Source organism: Artemia sp. Qi Xiang Cuo, chromosome 2 (genome assembly GCF_049724085.1).
Source record: "Artemia sp. Qi Xiang Cuo chromosome 2, ASM4972408v1, whole genome shotgun sequence".
NCBI lineage: Eukaryota > Metazoa > Arthropoda > Branchiopoda > Anostraca > Artemiidae > Artemia > Artemia sp. Qi Xiang Cuo.
Window position 1 is genome coordinate 53,415,652 of NC_142795.1, and position 19,345 is coordinate 53,434,996.

Consider the following 19,345-nt stretch of genomic DNA (forward strand, 5'->3'; position numbering starts at 1 on the left):
ACATTGTGCAACTCTTCATCCTGTGACCTGTTGTTGATGACTATAAGGAAAAGTGTAGATTATGTAATCCGTGTAAATTGCATAGAGGATATCCTATGCAAATTAAAGACTGTAATTCCTGCCTTAAAGAGATGTGTGACTCATACTAGAGGTTTCCCATGCTCCAATTATCACTACGATAAAAGTGATCAATGGGAAAATACATAGCCTGGCATGATTGCAAAAAAAACTTAACGTGATTTCAGTTTATTTTTTAAGAGACTGGTATGGTCGAGGTTTTAAATTGTTTTGGGAAGAAGAACCTGGCCTACTCTTCAATAACTGGAATAATAAAAGTGTCTGGTTTTTCCGACATCGCTCTGAAGATACAGGCTACTATGTTTATAAACCTACACATTGCTTCAAATAAGCTAATTGAAATACGTGAATTTTACAATATGAATCAGAATGGTATTATTGACATCTCATAGAGATATAATAAAAAATGAGAATTACAATATATTGTAGAAAAGGCATTACATCACAAGTGTGCTTAGTAATTGGAATTGACGCAACCATGCATGACTTTGCTTCAGTATTATTTCTGCGCCGAAAGGATAAAATTGTAGTTAAAAAAGTGAAGATGGAATATTCCAAGAAGACGGGCGTACATGATAGAGTTGTAGTAGCATTGAATGCTAAGAAAGAGAAATATTTGAATTATGAAACAAGTGCTAATGGCAATCTTATTCGATATGTATGCGTGCGTTGCCACGACAGTAAGGAGTTACATTTCTTTGGACTACCGAGAAAATTTGATTGCTATTGAGGTGGACATGCGAGAGTAGTATCTTCAGAGAAGTTAGTGTTGAAAAAGAACGCAAACCTAAAAGTTTTAGTTGATAAAGAAGGTCAACTTCTTGCTGATGGTGAAACCTTACCCGTTGATAGATCTTATCACCATCCTTCTACTATTACTAGTCAAGGAAAGGTGAAAAGAAAACAAATGTACCCTCGCAAGTTCATGCAGTATATATTGTCTAGATGCCGAAACAGTTACCTATATAAAGATAATATTGTAATAGACAGAGAAATCGCGACTAAAATAAAAAGGGAACTAGCGGAGATCATCTGCAAGGAAATTAAAAGTGAATTGATAAAAAAAAAACGCCCGTGTAAGCACCAATGATACTCTACCCACGAACACATTCATTGAACCATGAATTAATCTATAAAAAAGGAGCAAGTTTTTTACTAATGAGATTCTTAGTTAGTCTATAATTGGTAGTGAGAGTGTTGGGATTAAAAATGAATAAAGTGGACAGACAGGAAATTATAGGAAATCTTGTTACTTTGAAAAAATGGTTAATTCTAGATGATAAATTTTAAAGATTGTCAGTGAGAAGAGAATCTTCACTAAGAGGATGATTGATGACATAATGAAAAATGAGTTTCTCTCTTTGGACTGTTGTCTGAACTTAGGTGTCGTGGCCCCCCGGCATTACTCAATTTTTAGATATATTAATTGAAACAAAACAAAATGATATTGCCCATCTGTTTGAAGATTACCCAGAGTTTCAAAAGGGGCTCATTCAATCAGAAATTGAGAAGGTTAGTGCCCTTTTTAGTATTCGAAAGTGATTTGAGCGTAACTAACCGCCCTCTCACGCCAACCATTCCTCCAAACACATCCAATCAAAATTTTCAGATATGCATTTTGTTCAACGTAGTAGAAAGTTCAGAAATTAGATCTTTGAGAATGACACCCCCCTGCTCTCAGGGCAAGGGTTCTAAGCTATGCCCTGGGGGTATATAAGGTTTTTATTGAAAGTGCTGTCGTAGAAACTTCAAAAGGGCTCATTTGATTGAAAATTGAGAGGGCTAGTGCCATTTATAATAGTTGAAAGTGATTGGAGAGCGACAAACGCTCCTCTCACGCCCACCATTTCCCCAAACACACCCAATCAAAATTTTGAGATAGCCATTTTATTTAACTTAGTTGAAAGTTCTGGAAATTAGGTCTTAGAGGATGACAACCACCCTAACAGCCGCCCTTAGGGTAAGGGTTGTAATTTATGCCTTGGGTGCATATAAGATGTCTATAGAAAGCGTTGTCGTTTCAAAAATGGCTCATTCGATTGTAAATCGAAAGGCCTAGTGCCCTTTTTAATAGTCCAAAGTGATTGGAAGGCTTGACATTTTTATAGTAAAGATCGATGTGGGTATAATGTATTATTTTGTTGTTGTTGTTGTTTAGACCAGGGCACTTCGTATCGAAGGAGTTTTCGTGGGAACTTCGAAAAGGGCTCAATCGATTGAAAATAGGAAGGGCTGATGCCTTTTTTAATAGTCGAAAGTGATTGGAGGACAACCTATCCCCCTCCCACGCCCACCCTCCCATTTGCCCATTATGTTTAAAAACTAAATTTTGCCTTAAGATTAACTCAAAATGTACTGTGTTAATGCTAATTCCCAATAAGGCATCTCAGCAGTATCCCAAGAACAACTGAGGGTATTATGTTCAAACTTTCGGGGCTACTTCTGCTCTTAAAATTTAACCAAATCAAAATAGCGTAAGTGTATCCAAGATATCAAAGAAAGTAAACAGATTTTTGTTTTTTCGAATGGTATCAAGTTCTCCATTTCAGGTCAACTAGAGGAGTATGAAACTAAATTAAACACTATTATTCGTGTCCAGATTTTTAAAAGGGTGTATGTTGTTAAAAATTGCTGAAAATTTTTCTCCAGCATACAGATAGCAGGCCAAACTATAAGTCTTAAGAAAAACGAAAAGATTTAAAGTATTATTTTCTTTTTCCCTGAAAAGACTATGTCAATATAAAACAAAGAGAAATTAATTAAAAAAAACTTTTTCTACAAAATAAGTTTATTAAAGAAAAGTAAAGAACTCCATTAAACAAAAAATGAGCAAAAATAAAATCAAATAGTCTACCAAGCGTGAAACTACCACAAATCAGAATCGATAAATAAATGAAACCCAAAACGAACAGAAATTACAATAAAGAACCGAGTCAAACTCAAAACGACCAGAAATTAACATAAGTTGAGCTCATAACCCCTATGCCTTCCCAAGGCCAGAACAAAATTTAAACTTTACTGAAAAAAATACAAATGAATGCACAATGTCAGTTTAATATACATATACTGATATTTAGTAATCAAAATGGTAATATTATTTGATTTATTAAAGTTCTAAAAATAAAAGCATCTATATTTTTTTCAGTAGGCCTAAAGGTTGAATAAATACTGACAAAATAGAATACATGGTTCCTTTAATACAAATAAATGCACTACATTTTTTTAAACAACATAAATAATCATATTTACATAAATAAACACTTGAACATAAAAAAAGCACGTGAAAATGCCGCCAGGTGGGGTGGCCAAGCTGGGCTGGAAGGTGCGGCGTTATGTGCGGGCTGGGGGCCCACGTGACGGCAAGAAACATAATAGTATAACATGAAGCACTTTAAAACTGTTTCTAATAAATAAAAAACACTAGAAAAATACGACTAGAAAGAAAAAACACGACTAGAAAATACACTGCTGAGCTAGAGACTGTCAAAGGTAAATATGGATAGAAAAAAAAGTGGCCCCCTCCTACTAACTATTGAGTTTCCTTCAGACTGAGACACCGTCTGTTATCTACACATACTTTCTCGATCTGAATTGAGGTAGTGACCGTTTGGTAGCACCCTCACACCGTCCGCTCCTACATAGACTTTGTCCGATATTGTCGACATGACATTTTTTTTTCGACTCAAACTGTGTAGTTTTTATACTTTAAAGAACGAATCGCCATGACCTTCTCTCTTGGAACTAAATTATTTCTACACAGTTCTTATAAACACGCATATTGAAATTTTCCTTTACATAGAGGGAAGGCACCCCCTTGCAGGCTTGTTTGATATCCTCATTGTGTGTTTCTACACAGTACACCTTCAGACCTGGAAACCTAGCTTTGTATATAAAGTCACCCTCCGTTTCGGGTTTTAACATTAATAATTGATTTGGGGCCTGGCGATTCACTAACTCCGGATAAATGGACTTGTTCCGTTTGGTAAAGTCCATTCTAGACCTAATGTGCTCTCCATTTTTCAAATCATCCAACAAATTATCTTTTTTAACTTTTAACAGAAGTGAATCCGTGTCTCCATATTACAATTGAACTTGCCCATTCCCCAGCCATTGGAGCTTACACTCATTGTAATAAAATTCAAACATGAGTTTCTTGGAAATTTCTAATATGGCACTACCAGCAATAATGTTTTTATTTAACTTTGCACCTCTTTCTTTTATATAAAAGGACCATATTGGAGTCTTTGACCGTAAACGATGTGAGATTCGGATCTGCAATTATTCGGGCACATTCTTTTGGGTCAGTCACAACGTCACAAAGACTCCTATTGTGCACACTTTCGAACGTCTTACCAAAGACTGAATTTAAAATAAGTTTAAAGATATATTTTTTTACATTTATTTTCTCTTTAGATCGTTTCTTAACAAAAGTGTCAACAAACGTCTGCATATAAGGTTTTTGATCAAATTGGTGGGCTCTGTGAATATTTGTGACATTGAAACCGCTGGCCGGCATCCATCGCGAAAGAACGTGATGTACAACAATATTCCGTTTCGGACGAAGGTCGGTAATAATCTTTTGTTTTGACGGTGCCCAGTACCGAAGATAAATTATAGGGACTCAATGAATCCCTAGGCACCAGTCTGTTTATGTACGGAAAAACAAAGTTCTTTACCTTGTCAGGAAGTTCAGAAGGTATTTCACCATCAGGTTTGAAAAACTATTCTTGTGGCCCGTTCTCTTCAGCAGTGTAAATATTGAAGAAAATTGAAGCATAAGGATCGTCCAGCCATTTGTAATTTCCACAGGGCAAAGAGAAGTGGGATAATGCCGATGGACGAAGAGAGTTCATGTTCAAGAAAACTGCATTCGACTTTTCACCGGGGCTGTGTCCAGTCTGGTCGGTTTTAAGGATAGGATCCCCTCATAAAACATACCCTCCTCGCATGAATCTCTCTACAAATAAGTGCTGATCCACGTCGGTGATCAGACCTATTTTAGCATCACTAATTTTTACAATTAAATCCATCACCAGATGAGGAGTTGAAAAATAATAACCCAAATTCCTCATAAATTTCGTCCGTGTTTTACAGACAATATTTAACAGCATCAATACATCACTTTCCAGGTACATTTTACAATAATCCTCCCCATTTTTACACCCTTCCTTAGCCTAAGCTGTTTATAGCAAACTCATAATCAGCAGTGGTGCATTCACGATTGCGAAGTGAATCATAAAACGCTTCGATGGGTGGTAATTTTTCCTGACCTTGCCTCGAGATAGAGTTGTAGTACTTATGCGGGTATATGCCCTTACACGTTAATAAACCATTCATTTCATCATCTGGAAAGTGCTGTTTGAGGAGGGGGAAACTATTAAAATCGTCACTTTCTTATAATTGAATGAGCTGACTTAGGGATGTGGGGAAGGAACTATAGGAATCTAAAAAACGGGTTTTATTCAAGTACGTTTTATAATCTTCAACTGCGGACCATTTGAATTCTAAGATAAGCAACTTCTCAGATGATTTGGGTATGATGTTATATGAAAAGGAACCATCCACCCATAAGCCATCTACAACTTCACCTTTATGCAAATGTGCCAACGCTGGTAATATGAATTTCAAATCGTAGTTAGAATTGTGCATGTAAACCGGCAGAAAGTATTGCTGCTCAACATTTACATTACACGATTTATGCGCAACCCCTCGGAAGTTATTCCCCCTCCCCTGATGGAATGAATTACTTAAATCATCATGATTGTGGAATTTTACATCTCCACTACCCTCAACAAATTTTTTCTTACACAACCAACACATATCTTTATTTTTAATAGCCAACTCGTCTTCTAGTGATAGTCATTGGTTAATTTGTGTTGCGGAGCCGTGAAATTGACTTATTAGCAGTTTTAATAAGTACAACCATAGCTGCGTCTATACAAACTTCCCTATCCAATGTCTCATATACTCTTACCTCTCAAAATCTTTTTGTCCAATTTTTAAAAGCTAAATTGGACAAGAAACTTTTAAAGGAGCCCATTCGTTTGGAAATTAAAAGATCTAGAGTTCTTTTTAAGAGTCAAAAGTGATTGGAGGGCAAGTAGACCCCCTCTCAAACCCACAATTTATCAAACACTTCCAATAAAAATTTTGTAATAATAATTTTGTTCAACATAGTTGAAAGGTCCAGTAACTATGTAGCTGTGTCAAACTATAGCCCTCAGAAAAAGGGTCCAAAGTTATGCGATTTGCCGAGACCAAGTGCGTTCAAGCGAAGCTTTCAGAGAATGTTGAGGGGAGTGCTGAACTAAATCAAAACATGTTATGTGCCTTATGAAGCCAGAACACATGAAGCCAGAATTGTGTTATGTTACAAGAACACAATTTGCACTTTACTGAAAAAGAAATAATTAAATTGTCAATCCACATTCATCTGTTGTTTCTGTTCAGTATTCTTGGTTATGATGTTTTTTTGATATTATGAAAAAATAGAAGTATTCCGCTCGAAATAAGTATTGGTTTCAGTAAAGTATAAATTATATTCTGGTCATCAGAAGGTGTGGAGGGTGTCAGCTCTGCTTATCTTAGTTTCTGCTCGTTTTGAGTTTGACTCGGTTATTCATTATAATTTCTGTTCGTTTTGGGTTTCATTTATTTATTGTTGGTGATTTGTAATAGTTTTACGCTTGGAAAATTATTTGAATTTATTTCTGCTCATTTTAAGTTTAATGTAGCTCTTTACTAATTTTTTTTTATAAAACTTATTTGTGGAAATATTTTTTTAAAATTAATTCTAGTAATACACATTTAAATGATGCCACCTATTGAACACAAGTAGATGTGCCTCGTTTCCAACTTTAAATCTTTTATAACTGTGGTGTGGCTTGTTATGGTGGATTAAGATTGATTGTTGATTGCATTTTCCTAACCTTAGAAAATACCTCTTATGAAAACATAGCCTTATTTACTGTTCCTTTTAATGAAGTCATCTGCTGAAGGCAATTTGGTTTCTTTTCTTTATCTTGCATTTTAGATCGTCTCTCCGTCAGATATGACTTTTCTAGTTAGAAATAAGGTCGATGGACTATTTATTTTCTTGATGTATAACATATTAGGGACTAAAGAGATAATAAAAATCTGGTTTCGTATCTTTAAGGATATCCTCAGCCGAATTTTTGAAAGCCCCCTATTTTTTTATGAAACCACTTTACCTAACAGTTACCTGGGAATAAGACTTCCTTGACATGAGCCAATGATCCCATAACCTGAGCTGGATTTTTATTAAAGAGTTTTGTTTATTATTGTGAATTTATTTTATGTGTCTTTGTTTAGTTTGTCTCCAATTCCATTAAGGATGGCTGTTGGTTATGAAGCCAAAATATTCGAATAGTCATTTATTTTTTACCGTCTCGGCAAAGTCCTTATTTACTGAAACTATTTTGTTCTGGTATGATGGAAAGGTAGTGTGATGGTTCTAGTCAAGCTAAATGGAGTTGTATATATATATATATATATATATATATATATATATATATATATATATATATATATATATATATATATATATATATATATATATATATATATATATATATATATATATATATATATATACATATATATATATATATATATATATATATATATATATATATATATATATATATATATATATATATATATATATATATATATATATATATATATATATATATATATATATATATATATATATATATATATATATATATATATATATATATATATATATATATATATATATATATATATATATATATATATATATATATATATATATATATATATATATATATATATATATATATATATATATATATATATATATATATATATATATATATATATATATATATATATATATATATATATATATATATATATATAGTACTTGATACAATTGAATAAGGTTAGTATTTAAAACCACTTATTGTTGGAAGATTTAAGAATTCTTAGCATTCAATGGGCGTAATGATTTTATTATTTCTTGCAGTGGGTGGTGACGTTGGTTTAGTTCAAGGCACATACGCTTATCACCATTATATGCAAGATAATTTTGACGACAATGGATGGGGATGTGCTTACCGTTCATTACAGACTATTTGCTCCTGGTATAGGTATATGCTTGATTTGATTTTTTTTTTTTTTTTTGTCTTTCTGCTCTGGCTTTCAAACTATTATGGATAAGATCAAGACAATTAAATCTATTTAAAAAAATGTTCCCTTTTCTAAAGGTTCAAAAGTATGCTAGGTAATGGGTCTAATCCAAATACAAGTTAATTGTAGCTTTTTTATCTAGTGAATTCATGCCAGACGCAAATAAAGAAGATCAAAATAATTAGCTTTTTCCTAGAAAAAAAGAGGATTGTTTTGGTTGTAATTACTCTTCTCTCCTTTAGCATATTTCAGAGGTAGTTTTTTTTTATGAAAATGAATAGGCATTCTTGAAAAAAATGAGAGTATTAATTTTTAGGGTAATACTACTACTACTACTACTAACAACTCACTGCAGCACCAATCCGCCTGAGACCAACACAACTCCGTATGCTCCTCCTCCATCCCAATCTATTCAAAGCCTTCCTCTCAACACCCTCCCAAGAAGTTCTCATCTCCTTTAAATCTTTCCTTATGACATCATCCCACCCCAATTGGGGACGGCCTGATTTATACTTGGATATAGCCTTTGGTATAAATGAGTATTAACTCATTTTGACAGTTTCCACCATTTTTGTAGCTAGCATATTTCTCACTAGCAGCTGTTCATAATGCTAAATAAAAACAACAAACTTTCGCTTATGACCTTAGATTATATCCAAGCAGTAAGTTAGGAGGGACGGTTGAACTAGAAGGGACTAAAAAATCTGATAAAAGGCAAATGTCGAGAAAAGCATTTCCTGAGAATAGTGCAGCAATAATTTTATTAGACCTCTCTGGCTAATAATGTTCAAAATATTTTGTAAAACATTCTTCGCCAAAACAAACCTGTATAACTGTATAACTGCTCGTTTTAACACCTTTGATTTTCAGAGAGTGTCTTTCTTAGTCTATGATTTCAGGATGAAGGTGGGCCCCAAAGCTACCACCCCCGTTATTTTAATAATGCGTTAATTTAAAATAACTTCTTATAATATTTGTCACCTATCCTTTTCAAAATAATATATGCCATGTTTTGTATTGATAGATAGGTAGGTAGATCGATCTATTCACAAGAAAGTCCTATTGGACCATGATGACATACAATAAACAAGCAAAAAAATAGAACAACAAAACGTAAACAAAAAAAAAAACTAAAAGTGATTACTCAAGAAAATCTTCACGATGCCTCATAGCTACCCGGACGAACGTTCCAATGCTATTTATATATAAATAACACTTACTTTTCGAAATTTCCAAAATCCAATCTCTCCCCTCAACCTCCCTATAAAATATTTCCAGTCGCACTTCCTTCAATTTCTTACATTCCCCTAAGAAATGATAAAAAGACTCATTCATCTCTCCACACATAGGGCAGCTGTAATGACCATCCCTCAATCTAGCCCTCCCTAAATATTTCCTTCGTTCTCCAAGAGTTATAAAATTCCTCCTTACAGACATTATCCATTTTAAATTTTCCGGACTTAGTCGCATTTTTAGATAAATTTCTTCGGTCCAGTTCTCCTTAACCTCCGCATATAGCCCCAGGGATGACGATGCCTCCTTCCCAGCTTGCCAAATCTGAACTTCCTGAGACTCTAACCTAGTAGTAACTAAGCGAGATAGGGTCTCTTACATCCATCCTATCCCCTTTCCCTCATTCCAACAATTAAGTAGCCCTGCACGGTCCAACATATTCTTCACTCGATTTGGCCTTGAATCCTTCCTCATTTCCTGAAGCATTATTAAAAATGCTTGTTTAACTAGCCTATTATCTTCTATCGATGACACCCTTTCCCAATATTTAACCTTACTAATTAGCCTACTGTGTATCATACACTTTATTCATATATCTCCTCTCAGCACTAACCCATTAAACTTATTATCAAGGACTAACATACACTTAAAAAACCTCAACTCGATTCCTTATGAAATTTACCCCCTTATCAAACCCCCAAAGCTTCGCCCCATAATGCAAAGCCGATCTAACCCTAGCATTAAGAAAACGCTTTAGCAATCCTACATCCCTAATTTCCTTAATACTACTTATGCTTAGCATTCCTAGTAGTCTATTTCCTTTACTTTCCAGTAATTGTTGGAATGAGGGAAAGGGGATAGGACGGATGTAAGGGACCCTATCTCGCTTAGTTACTACTAGGTTAGAGTCTCAGGAAGTTCAGATTTGGCAAGCTGGGAAGGAGGCATCGTCATCCCTGGGGCTATATGCGGAGGTTAAGGAGAACTGGACCGAAGAAATTTATCTAAAAATGCGACTAAGTCCGGAAAATTTAAAATGGGTAATGTCTGTAAGGGGAAATTTTATAACTCTTGGAGAACGAAGGAAATATTTAGGGAGGGCTATATTGAGGGATGGTCATTACAGCTGCCCTATGTGTGGAGAGATGAATGAGTCTTTTTATCATTTCTTAGCGGAATGTAAGGAATTGAAGGAATTGCGATGGAAATATTTTATAGGGAGGTCGGGGGGAGAGATTAGATTTTGGACATTTTGAAAAGTGGGTGTTATTTAGATATAAAAAGCATTAGAAGGTTCGTCCGGGTAAGTATGAAGCATCGTGAAGATTTTCTTGAGTAATCACTTTTAGTTTGTTTTTTTTTGTTTACGTTTTGTTGTTCTATTTTTTTGCTTGTTTATTGTAATGTCATCATGGTCCATCGACCAACAAAAAATGTTAGCCGACCAAGGGCTAACAACGACACTACTATCATTAAGCTTTTATCCACTCCATCAAACCCCCGTTTTAAATCCAAAAATACAATAAGTAGCCTGCCCTCTTTGCTCTTAACTTGTTTACTAATAATCCCTAATAAAACAAAAAGACTGATCTATAGGACCGTAGCGTTTTCTGAAGTCTACGTGCGAATCTGATAAAGTTCTATTTTTGTCTATCCAACTATCTGTCCTATGACATAGTATATTAGTGAAAACTTTACTAAGCACATTACCTAAGCTTATACCTCTATAATTCCCATGGTCTAATCCATCCCCCTTTTTAAATAATGGCACTAGAACAGACGTAACCAAAGCTACGTCTAACAACTCACTGCATATCCATACAATTATATTTCTTTTTTTGTAGCTGTCTAATGTATGACCAAACAAAAACCAAAATTCTGTCTGTAACTGTTCCGTGTGACATCCTGTTGGGCAAATGCTTGTTAACAAAACCAGAAAAATATCCCGTTTTACGTTTAAACAGATTGCTAGTGAGCAAGTTCATTCCTTGAACGTTAAATTTTAAAAAGGCACTACTTTTTTCAAAAAGTCTTGAAAAAGTACTACTTTTAACAAAAAGTATTAAAAAAGCACCACTTTTGCAGAACGTATTCAAAAAGTACTACATTGATCAAAAAGTATTAAAATAGTGCTTTGGTATTACCCGTGGTAACCCTGCTTATATTCTGTTTAAAATTTTGATTTTTGTTTTCTCCTTTTTTTCTTTAAGAACTACAAAGAATTGTAGGGCTGAATTATTTTTATTTTTCAGTTCTTATTAAATTGAAAAAGTTTCTTTTTTTATTATTTTTATTAGACACCAAGGGTACACAGAGCTTCCAATTCCTTCACACAAAGACATTCAGAAGATTTTATGTGATATCGGTGATAAGAATGCCAGCTTTGTAGGATCCCGGCATTGGATTGGTTCTCTAGAAGTAAGCTACGTACTCAAGACCCTTTTGGACGTTGAATCTGGTATTCTAAGCGTCAGCTCCGGGGCTGAAATGGACACTATTGCTAGAGAATTGATTGCTCATTTCGGAAATGTTGGAACTCCAGTGATGATAGGTAGATTTTAACTTTACTTTTTACCTTGAAGCTTCATAATTTATTTAACTTAAAGGGTAATTTTAGGGTTCTGTGGTTCAGGCGAATATTGGACTTAGTCCACCTTTCCTGCAAAAAATGTAGTCCTTATTACCCCAAAATTAGACCAAAAATATAGCCAATAACAGGTATTTACTTGTTGTTAATTTAGGAAACTTCTATTTCACGGTGGAATATGAGCTTTTGGAGATAGAGCTTTTAGAAAACTGAAGGACATTAAAAGAATTCTAGATGTATAGCACATTTATTTTAAGGAAATTTAAAATTTTTAAGGAAATCACACATTTTTTTTTGTTCCCATGATAAATTATATTTTCGTTAATTTTACTAATTGGACTTAAATTATTAAGGAGAACGAATAATTAAAATTATATTTTTGATGAAAAATAAAAACTTTTAAAAAATCATTAAAATCAGGGATCAGGAGGGAGGGAAGAAAAATTTTTGATGTACTTCTCGTTCATCTCGTTTTTAGGTATAGGCGCGTTCCATTTTGCGGTTAATGAATTTTGGAGAGATAACTAAATATAGTTGTGCAGTAAAATTTATTTTAGAAAATGAATTACGCTTTAAAAATGTATATTCCTCCCTTTTAACAGAATATGAAAATAAAATTTCGGATCGTCGAAACCTTGGCAAATTTGCATTCTGTGCCTACTGTAATTTCAATCTATTTTTTTATATGAGGGTCACTGGATAAATCGCCGACCAACAAAAAATAATAGTCAGGGATATTCTAGGTTTGACTAAGAGTAAGACTGTTCACGTTGTTCTTTTTAACACGCATTCTGCTTACATATAGAATAATTAATAATTACATAGATTAACTTTGCTAATTAACCTTATCTACTTAATTAAGCTTATATTTAAAACAATATAGAATAGTAGCAAACTGAGAGCTCTAGCAAAAGAAAAAAGATTGAGTTGCCCGGAAGTAAAAGTCACAGTCTCCATAATTCAAAATTTGAACATCCTACTTCCATGTCTCAGTCAATTTCCTTTTCGCTCATTTTTGTTAGCACTGTTGCAGGGTCATATCCAGGATTTTTTAGTTTATGGGGGAGGGGGGGGCTTACAATTTTTTTTTTTTTTTGGGGGGGGGGGTGTTTTACAAAAAAACTTAAAAAACGCATCAAAAATTTGTTTATATTCATTTTTGTTACGTTTTTACGAATTGGGCAAATATTTCGTGGGGTGTGGGGGGGGGGGGTTCAAACCCTCTAACCTCCCCCTGGATACAAGCTTGCACTGTTTGGCTGCATAAACGTGCCTTGTTAGTATTGATGAAATGGAAACTGTATCAGTTGACATAACCACTTTGCCGCATATTCTGAAAATTTACGCTTCTGTTTGAAAAGATATTAGTATAACCGTTGGATTATTTTACTATACAATGCTTTTACTTTGGTTATATAAAAAACGAGTCCAGTCCCTTCTAACACTAAATATTTTTCTAATGTTTTAGGTGGAGGCGTCTTGGCCCATACGATCTTAGGAGTTGATTATGTACCTTTGTCCGGTCGTTGTGCATTCCTTATTTTGGATCCACACTATACAGGTATCTTGTTGTTTTATATATATGTTTTATATATATAACATCTATCTAGTTCGATTTTAAGACTGAGGCTAGATTGAAGGTAATCTAGTTTAAAATAGAGTTCACACAATAGACTCGTCTTGGCTCTAGTATTATACCAAAAATTAGGTTTCCGAAGAGGTTTGGGACACACACTGTTTTGGTCTGCTTCCATCAAGAAAGTTCAGGAACATGTTCCAGGAATCAAATCGGGTTAAAACCTGACAAAAGGAAATTCTACCCTTCCTGGTTACCCCGGTGGAAAAATGCATGACTGTGCACTTTGCACTTTTGTGCACTGTGCACTTTTAAGTTTGTCTAGTCACTAAAAACGGTCAAGTTTGTAATCTACTTCCACCCAAATGAAAGCATTGGCTATGGGACCGATAAAATTCACTGAAATCTTCGCCGTTTTACTGTCTAACCTGCATTTTTTTTTTTTTTTTTTTTTTTTTTTTTTTTTTTTTTTTTTTTTTTTTTTACTAAAAGGTATTGGCTGGTTCTAAAATTTCCCTTGGGCTTTCTCTTAAATAAAATTTACCTTTATCTATCATTTGATATCTAAATTGTGGACGGAAAAAAACTAGTAACTTTATTCTTCAATTAAAAGTATTCTTGGTACAAAATCATTCATAGATGAGCTTATATCTGCGGTTTGCCAACATTGAACCTAACCAGTTGATGCGATACCGAATCCATTGGAAGTAGCCAAATTTTCAAGTAACAAAATACCGTGTCTACGTTAGCTTTGTTATTGATGAATCTCTCAGATGTAAACCTTGTCTTTTTTCTCCTTGAGATCCTATGGAATAAAAAAAAAAATCTGAGTTCTGTAGATGCTTCTTCATAAATTACTTAAGAACCTTACCATTGTCTGAATAGTCAATTATCCAGACAAATGAGTTGAAAAAGAAATGAAATAAATATCAACTTGCCAAACAAAGGGAAGAAATACTAAAGGGGATATTGAATTCGACTTTTTTTTCAACTAAACAATTTATACCATATATTAGAACACATGTTTAAGGAAAGAATATACCATACTCTTGAAGCGCAAATTACCAAAATTAAGTTTGGGAGAGAGCTAATATTATGGTTTATTTCCGATAATTTAAAACTATTAGAAACGACATCAAAAGACAAGTTTTTGAAGGCAAGATTTCGATGTTTAATAGTTTCATTAAAAAGCAACTTTTTCATGTGTCACGAAACTTAATTTAATAGGTTGATTTTTTTTTTTGTATTTCTTCATGAATGTTTTGTTCCACAATGAATTACTTTTGTACATAGATTGTAAAATGCTGGGGTGTATTTTTGAATTTTAATCCAACTTCATTTCAATTGACTGTGCTCTCCTTGATAGGAAACGAATTTGTGGGATCCTCAATGCAGATTACAAGCTAATAATAGTGAGTTAAGTAACCCATTCTCCTTAAGATGAGAATCTGGCTTAAAAATTACTCACCGTGACGAGAAACAATCCCCGAACAATGAAATTTTAACGCCTGCTAGAACCTCAACTGAAAAGATTAACGATCTAAAATATCTAGGGCAAAGGTCCCTTTGCTATAAATAATGTACAAATTTCAAACAAGCCTATGTACTTTCGTACTCAGAAGGTAGGTAGGGCTCAGAAGCTGCCAACACGTCTGAGAATCTGCCCCTCTTTCCCCTTGGCTGAGGAAATTGCTCCATAGGCTTCGAGTGGATCTGAGAACTTTCGTGAAAAGGTAGGAGAAGAGATGTACGCTTCTGATTGCCGATAATTCTCATGTCCCATTTGTTCAAGGTATTTGCCCACTAAGTTTGAGCTAATCTATAAAAAAAAAAGAAACGTGTCTCCTTTTCTGGTGAGAAAAACAGCTGTGGGGTTGTTTTGGAGGGGCCACGGGCCCACTTTGTGCATGCGATCGTAAAGATTGAAAATAGTTTTATGATTCTGGTCGAAATTAAATGTCACTTATTCTTCTTTTTACAAAACTGTTGATTGTAAGGAGGACTTTGATGGATGGGCCATGGGCCAAATTGGCCCTCAAATTGTACAGACTGAAAATCCCTGGATTCTTCCGGTTCAAATGTGATGCAAAACATCCACCCTTCTGTTAAACAGCTAGTAGTGGGATTGGGGGTTGTTGGAGGGGTCGTGATCCCACTCGGTTCTCCGAACATACTGATTGAATAAAAACATGCGATATGCCTGCTTTTCTGCAAACAAATTGACAATCAAAGGGGGAAGAGTATTGTTGGGATCATGGGCCCATTTTGTGCCTTCAACTGTTTTATTGAGTATTCTTGTATGATTTTGGTTCGAGCAAGGGCCACATGCCTACCTTTCCACTTAAAAAGGGGGTTTATCAGGGGTCAGAGTCTATGGCTCCACTCTGGTCTTCAGGTAAACAGAATGAAAATGATGCTGGCTCCAACAAGGTTGCAACATACCTACCTTTTTAGTTTTGTATGGACTAAGAAGAAACTGATGGAGAGACCTCGGGCTCGCTCTGTTCCTCTAATCCTGTATATTGAAAATTATTACATATTTCTGACTTACGAAAGATTTGACCTGCCTGTCCTTCTGATTAAAATTTTGCAGTGGGGGAAGGACTGAAATAGTTTTTTTTTGGCTCGTTTTTACAACGAGTAAGCACTTGGATCGTTTTTTTTTTACCAATTCACTTATTTTATTGATGACCCGATCAGAACTGGGTTTGATTTTGCATCGATTCAGGACTTAGCTTGTTTGTGCTCAGAGCATTTATCGGATATGTAGAACAACAAAGAAGCTGTAAACTCCTTGAAATTCTCAAAATGATATGTCCAAAGACCGAGTTTCTCTGCGAAAGAACATTGATAGGGTAATCAATGGTTATTAATTAGCGGATAAAAACTGTGTCTGTCTTAGTTCAAAAAGGATTATCGTTTCGCGGGTCAACTTTCTTATGCTAGTGCTAAGAAACGAGCGAAGGATGAGATTCAGTTTCTTTTGTAATAAGAGAAATATTGAAATTAGTATATGTATATCACACCATTCCTCCGCCCCAGTCTCAAACACAGAAAATGAAATCAAAAGTTCTTCCGAAATGGCATGTAAAAGTAGATGGCAGCATAATTCCATAGAAAATGCTCTTCCTTGGGATCTATAAATTTTTCAGTGTGTTGTTCTAATTACATGTTTTGGTGACGCTCTAGGAAACCGTTGCATATCTTAAACACTTAAACACAAAAACGAAAACTCAACGTGAGGTCGATACGTAATTGACGACATAGAAAAAACAGCAAAGTATTCATCACAATATTGTATAGGTTAAACAGAGTGAAGAACCAATAATGATGCATATATTAAACGAAATTAACAACGCTCTAAGAAGGTATTTCCGTTGTCTACTTCCCACGAATTTAAGATCCCGTAAATGACAACGGAATCTGTTCTTTATCATTCTGCAAAAGTCTTCCCCAGGAAATAAGGGGTCACACCTTTATCAAGGTTTTGCCGAAATTTATAGTATTCATTTGGCTTTGAAATCCGTTTTTTTTTAGGCTTTTGCAATTTATCATCAAATTACTGAGCTTATGTATATTTTTTTTTTTTTAGGATCAGAAGATATTAATACAATAATAGGTCGTGGTTGGTGTGGATGGAAGACTTCAGAATTTTGGAACAAAAACTCATTTTATAACCTATGTCTGCCAAAGAAGCCAGAAATGTTTTAGTTTTATTTGATTTTCTTAATTATTAAAGTTTCATTTTTGGTACAAAGCGGTATCTTTTTTAAATAAATATTGAAGGAAATTGTTTGCTTTGTTTTTTAAGGACCCTATAAATGTTATTGTTATTAGTAGGAACTAGTTCGTAAGAAAGAGGTTTTCTAGAGACAAATACTTGTAGCAATCCTTTTGTTTAGGCCTTCACGCGAGTTTAAAGAGGTGATAATCGTTAACCAAGTGTAGATTTATGGAGGTGACTAGGTCCAACCTATGAAAATGCAAAAATGGTATTTGATGCGTAATAACAGTATTATAGGTAAAAACTTGCTCGTTTAGTCTGTAGATTAACGACGCTTCTTGACTACAAAGGTCCTTAAGTTAAACATGCTACAGCTGGGATTGAACCTCGGGCCCTGTATTGCCAGGCACAGATCAATTCAGTGTTCCACCTAAGGCACAAAAGCTTATTCGTCTATTCAAGCCAAGATCTTTTGCGAAAGATTTTTTTGCGGGGGGGGGGATGTACTGATATTAAAATAGACTTTTGTTGTTTTTTATTAACATGCACTCAACTTGTTTTGTAACCAATAAACTGTGGTGGATATAATAAAAAAAAAAATGTGCCAGGATTTCACTAAATTTGGGAGTCCAATAATGAGATTGATATGGTTCACAGGAATATGATGTCTGGGCTTGTAGTCGTCGTGGCTGTGGAGTCATGCAATCGGTTCAGTAGATTTTCTAAAATGATTCTGTATGTTGTTGTTGTCTAACCAAACAGGTTCTATTTTGTCTTTTTGGGTTATTCAAATATGCATAGATTATTGTACTTTATGCATTATTATTACCAATTCTGTAATTTGATTTCTTAAATACAAAAAAAAAAAATGTGTTCTTTCAATGAATTTGACTCAATAATAATGAATAACGTACAGCGAGAAAAAGATTCATGATCAAAACCAGTTCCGTTACTCTTTATGACAAACACGTAAAGTTTTCATCTAATTTGCGTTTAACTGATATACTCTTAACTCTTTGCAATATTTAAAGCATTGTTCAGATTAGAGGTAAAGCCCTATCTTTGTCATGGTAAAGAGCCTCAAGGTCTCAATGCATTATTTGTTACGTTTCCCAGAGCCACTTCTAATTCGGTCGGAATTTGAACGTTCTAGTGCCCTTTTTAAGAGTCAAAAGTGATCAGAGGGCAACCACACCTCTCCCATGCCCTTTTAGCTGTTCTATCCTTATAGACGACCAATCAAATTTTTGAGGTGGCCACTTTGTTAAAAATAGTCTAAAGCTTAAATAACTATGCCTCTGGGGATCACATGACCCCCACTGCCCTTGGGGCAAGGGCTTAAGCTATGGAAATTTCCCTTGTTCATATTTAGGGTTTGTTATTGGGAAAGGTGGGCATGTTTGATCCTGGGTCTCCAACAATGCTTAGGGTATCTAGGTTAAATTTTCAGGAAATGTTGAACACATCTATCCTACTGACAACTTATCTATCAATAAATGAAATGACATCATTTTTATACAATCCTAAACAGGACTTATCCCAGATTTGCCTCTCAATCACTCTGATTATCTGTCTTGGTCTCTGGAGCGGCTGAGACTATCAGCACATATTGAGAGGGATGTTGAACAATGATCGGAAGGCAACCAGTCACCTCGTCCGTTTTAGGTATTTCCCTACCCTCAATTCTGATCAATATTTTGAAATAGTAATTTTGTTCAAAATAATCAGAAGGTCAGTTAACTATGCAACTGTGGATGCCATGCCCCCCGAAGCCCCCAAGGTAAGGGTTGTAGATTGTGAAACTCACCCATTGTTTACACATAGGATTTATCATTGGGAAAGGGCGAATATTTGATAATGGGTGTCTGAAAAGGCCAATGGTATTAAGGTGAAACTTCAGAGAATAATGAAGGGGTGTTGAACTAAACTGAAAGGCACTGTGTGCATCCAG

General features: G+C 34.6%; 1 protein-coding gene across 1 annotated transcript in view; it reads left to right on the top strand.

The window, feature by feature from the left end:
- The window catches only part of Ufsp2 (UFM1 specific peptidase 2), a 131,480-nt gene extending 114,017 nt beyond the window's left edge, over positions 1–17,463 (top strand). The window contains exons 7-10 of the mRNA XM_089108171.1: positions 8,111–8,234; positions 11,805–12,058; positions 13,563–13,655; positions 17,263–17,463. Of these exons, the coding sequence (XP_088964297.1) occupies positions 8,111–8,234; positions 11,805–12,058; positions 13,563–13,655; positions 17,263–17,381 (590 nt within the window). The 3' untranslated portion in view covers positions 17,382–17,463. The remainder of the gene's footprint in view (positions 1–8,110; positions 8,235–11,804; positions 12,059–13,562; positions 13,656–17,262) is intronic.
- The last annotated feature ends 1,882 nt before the right edge of the window (positions 17,464–19,345 follow it).